We start from the raw sequence: 3,078 nt of genomic DNA, 5'->3' as shown, positions 1-3,078 counted from the left end.
TAATTGAATTTCAATTGATTGATTATAGATCAAGACATTCACCAATATTTGCTACAATATATGTTAATCGGCGAAAACAAAATTGATGAGAATAATTAACCATCAACATCAAGTGATCTATATTGCACATTTATGTTGTTGGGAGATTAGGAATGAGAACAAACTCGCTAGACAGACTAACGATCATTCATTTGAGTCAATCGTTGTTAAGTTATTATCTTGTTTTGTGTTTGAGCTGCATTTGTTTTGTTTTTTGTTTTTATATTTTGTACATGCTAGAAAATCTGTAGAAGTCATTCATAATAAAGTATATAGATTTTCATGAATCAATAAAAGTCTGTTGCTAAAATCAATTGTTTTAAGAAATCCATAACAGTCTATCAACTTTTTAAAGAGTCTGTGGACTTTTCAAAAAGTCTGTCATTTAAAAAAAGTCTGCACAAATCCAAATACAATACACCCCCCTTAGTGGACAAAAACAAGATAATTGAAGAATGGGTATTAGAAGGTGTCCACACTCCACAGTAAACCCGATGAGGACCTTCTAGCCTGAAGCCGTCAGCTGCCAACTAAATTTGGCATTGCATCCACGAAGCTTACAATGTTTCAAAATTTAATTTACAACTTCAAGAGTCAAGACCCCTATAGAAACAAGTCAAGCCCTTTGAAGATTATTTTTACAACATTCTTCTGAATTCTTTGGCTGTGGAAATAAAATATTTATTAATAAAAAAGATTACATGGGACTACAAGAGAAGAGAAATACTGCAATACAAGCCACGTCCCAGAGGGGGGCACAGCAGAAAGATCGATCTGCCTAGCCTGTAGAAGGCTAACGTTCTTCTGATTAAGGTGAAAACAAACGCATGTATGCATGCAGGATTTTACACAAATCCAGCTTCCAAGTTCATTTACACAAACCTAAGAAGCCTACCGATAGACTTAGTTTTACTAGTGACTCCTTGATCAATTTGCACACCATTTCTTCCAATAGTGAACAATAATCCTTATAATATAAGGAACGGCGATGGCAAACCATATGAACCGACCGTAGAAAGCATCTCCAGGGGGACTTACGGCAGCAACCGAAACACCGTAGGTTCCCGACATAGAAACCATAGCAGCCCATATTTCCGGATAATATGGAAATCTATATACAAGATTGCTAATCACCACGTTTGCTGACGAGAAAGCTACGGCGTTCAAGAAATAGAAGACTTTGTAAGCAGGTGCACTATTCGTACCTAAAACCGACTTACCGGAAGAGTGTTGAGTGGAATTTTCGATATCGCCTTGCCAAACCCCGCCTGGAGGGTTTATTCCCGCTGCGAAGGTTGCCGCAGAAATAAGGGCAGCGACGACTAACATAGCATTTCTTACGTCTTTTGCGGTGTCTCGTTTTGGATCGTACATAAGATCATATTTCGACCTAGAAGCAGTTTGATCACCAGTTGGCTGTGTAGCAGCCATTTCAACATCATTACTGTCGGCCATAGTTACAATTAGTAATGTAAAGCAAGAATTTTCATGTAAAAACACAATTCTAAGAACATGTATTTGTCTCTCCTTCCTCGCCTTGATATAGTTCTCTCAAAGCCTCACTCTGAACGTAACTTCTTGCAAGTTGACGAAGACTCGCATTTATTTTGTCTGTTTAATGGATAAATCCTCCGCGTTTGTAAGATAAAGTCATTAAGAGGCCACAAATTGAAAGTCCAAACTTGAAAATCACAACCAACATCATAGAGTCATAAGCAAAGTATTGTTTTAAACTTTTAATAGAAGTACCAAACTGTTAAATAAAACAAAGTCTAGGGTAAATATATTCATAAAAGAATCTGAGAACAATAACGTATATATTTAGAGGGCTTATATAATCATGTGATTCATGTCACAATTTTATTGAGGCAAAAATATCAACCGCTATTAGTAACTTTAGAAACATATCTCTCGAACTTGTGAATCTCCTTACTTCCCTGTCTTGTAGACTGTTTTGCCACTGATCTGTCACATTCGAGATCTCACAAAGTCACAATTGCTATTCCACAATTAAGCTGAGTTTGGACCAGCAGAATTTCAAATCAAGTAGCCACTACCAAAAAAAAAAAATCATGCAACATCATCTCAATCAATGTACAACCTCTCTCACAGTTATACAAACAAGTGTAGATATTTAATTTCCATTGGCAAGCACTCTAGTTGAGTTTTTTTTTTTTGATGACTAAGTACTTTAGTTGAGTTGACTAAATCTGTAAATGGATCGGATTTGAATCGGATCGACCTAAATCGAAATCTATTTACATAAAAAAATTCGATCCAAACCCGCTCCGTTATCCCGGCAGATCATTGATAGTTCGATCCAAATCCGTATCAGCCGGATTAACGGATACCCGATCCACTAATCCAACCCATTTATAATTTTTAATATTTTAAAATTTTAAATAGTAATATTAAATTTATATCATGATACCTCATAAGATATTAATAAAATATTAAAACAACATAAAGAGTATCACCAAAAGTAGAGTTACATTATCAAAATTCTTAATGCTTCATGGAGTCTTGGGTGATGGACTGTCCCTTAGATTTTTGCAACACATTTGTATTAGAAATTCTTAATATTTTATATTTTATATTTTTTTTAAATAATAATATATTAATAAAAATTTGAGTTAATTACATATAAGTGCACCTTTGAATGTTTTTTTAGCCATAAGGCCACAAACTAATTTTTTCCCTCATAAGGCCACTAGATTAAAAATGGTGTTATATTTTGAATATAAAAACTAACATATTTACATAAATGCCACTAGAGTAAAAAGTCAACAACTATTCTCTCTCTTTTCTTCGGCGAGGTCTCCGGTCAACTCCGGCCTACCTCTGGCCAACTCCGGAGGGTCTCCGGCCGACCTCCGGCCAACTTCCGGTGGGTCTCCGGCGACTACAAAAGCTACTGTCACTAACACTAAAAGCTACTGTCGCTAGCAACAAAAGCTACTCTGGTGAGATTTCCGGCAATCTCCGGCGAGGTCACAAAAGCTACTATCACTAGCAATAAAAGCTACTGTTACTACCAAC

At 35.9% G+C, this 3,078-nt stretch overlaps 1 protein-coding gene across 1 annotated transcript; it reads right to left on the bottom strand.

Moving 5' to 3' along the window:
• Nucleotides 1–508: 508 nt before the first annotated feature.
• LOC112189586 lies at nucleotides 509–1,627 on the bottom strand. The gene has a single exon (XM_024328931.2). The coding sequence runs from the start codon at nucleotides 1,492–1,494 to the stop codon at nucleotides 967–969; it is 528 nt and encodes a 175-aa protein (XP_024184699.1). The 5' UTR covers nucleotides 1,495–1,627; the 3' UTR covers nucleotides 509–966.
• Between the last annotated feature and the right edge of the window lie 1,451 nt (nucleotides 1,628–3,078).

This window comes from Rosa chinensis, chromosome 2 (assembly GCF_002994745.2).
Source record: "Rosa chinensis cultivar Old Blush chromosome 2, RchiOBHm-V2, whole genome shotgun sequence".
Taxonomy (NCBI): Eukaryota; Viridiplantae; Streptophyta; class Magnoliopsida; order Rosales; family Rosaceae; genus Rosa; species Rosa chinensis.
This window is presented reverse-complemented; position numbering and strand designations above follow the sequence as displayed.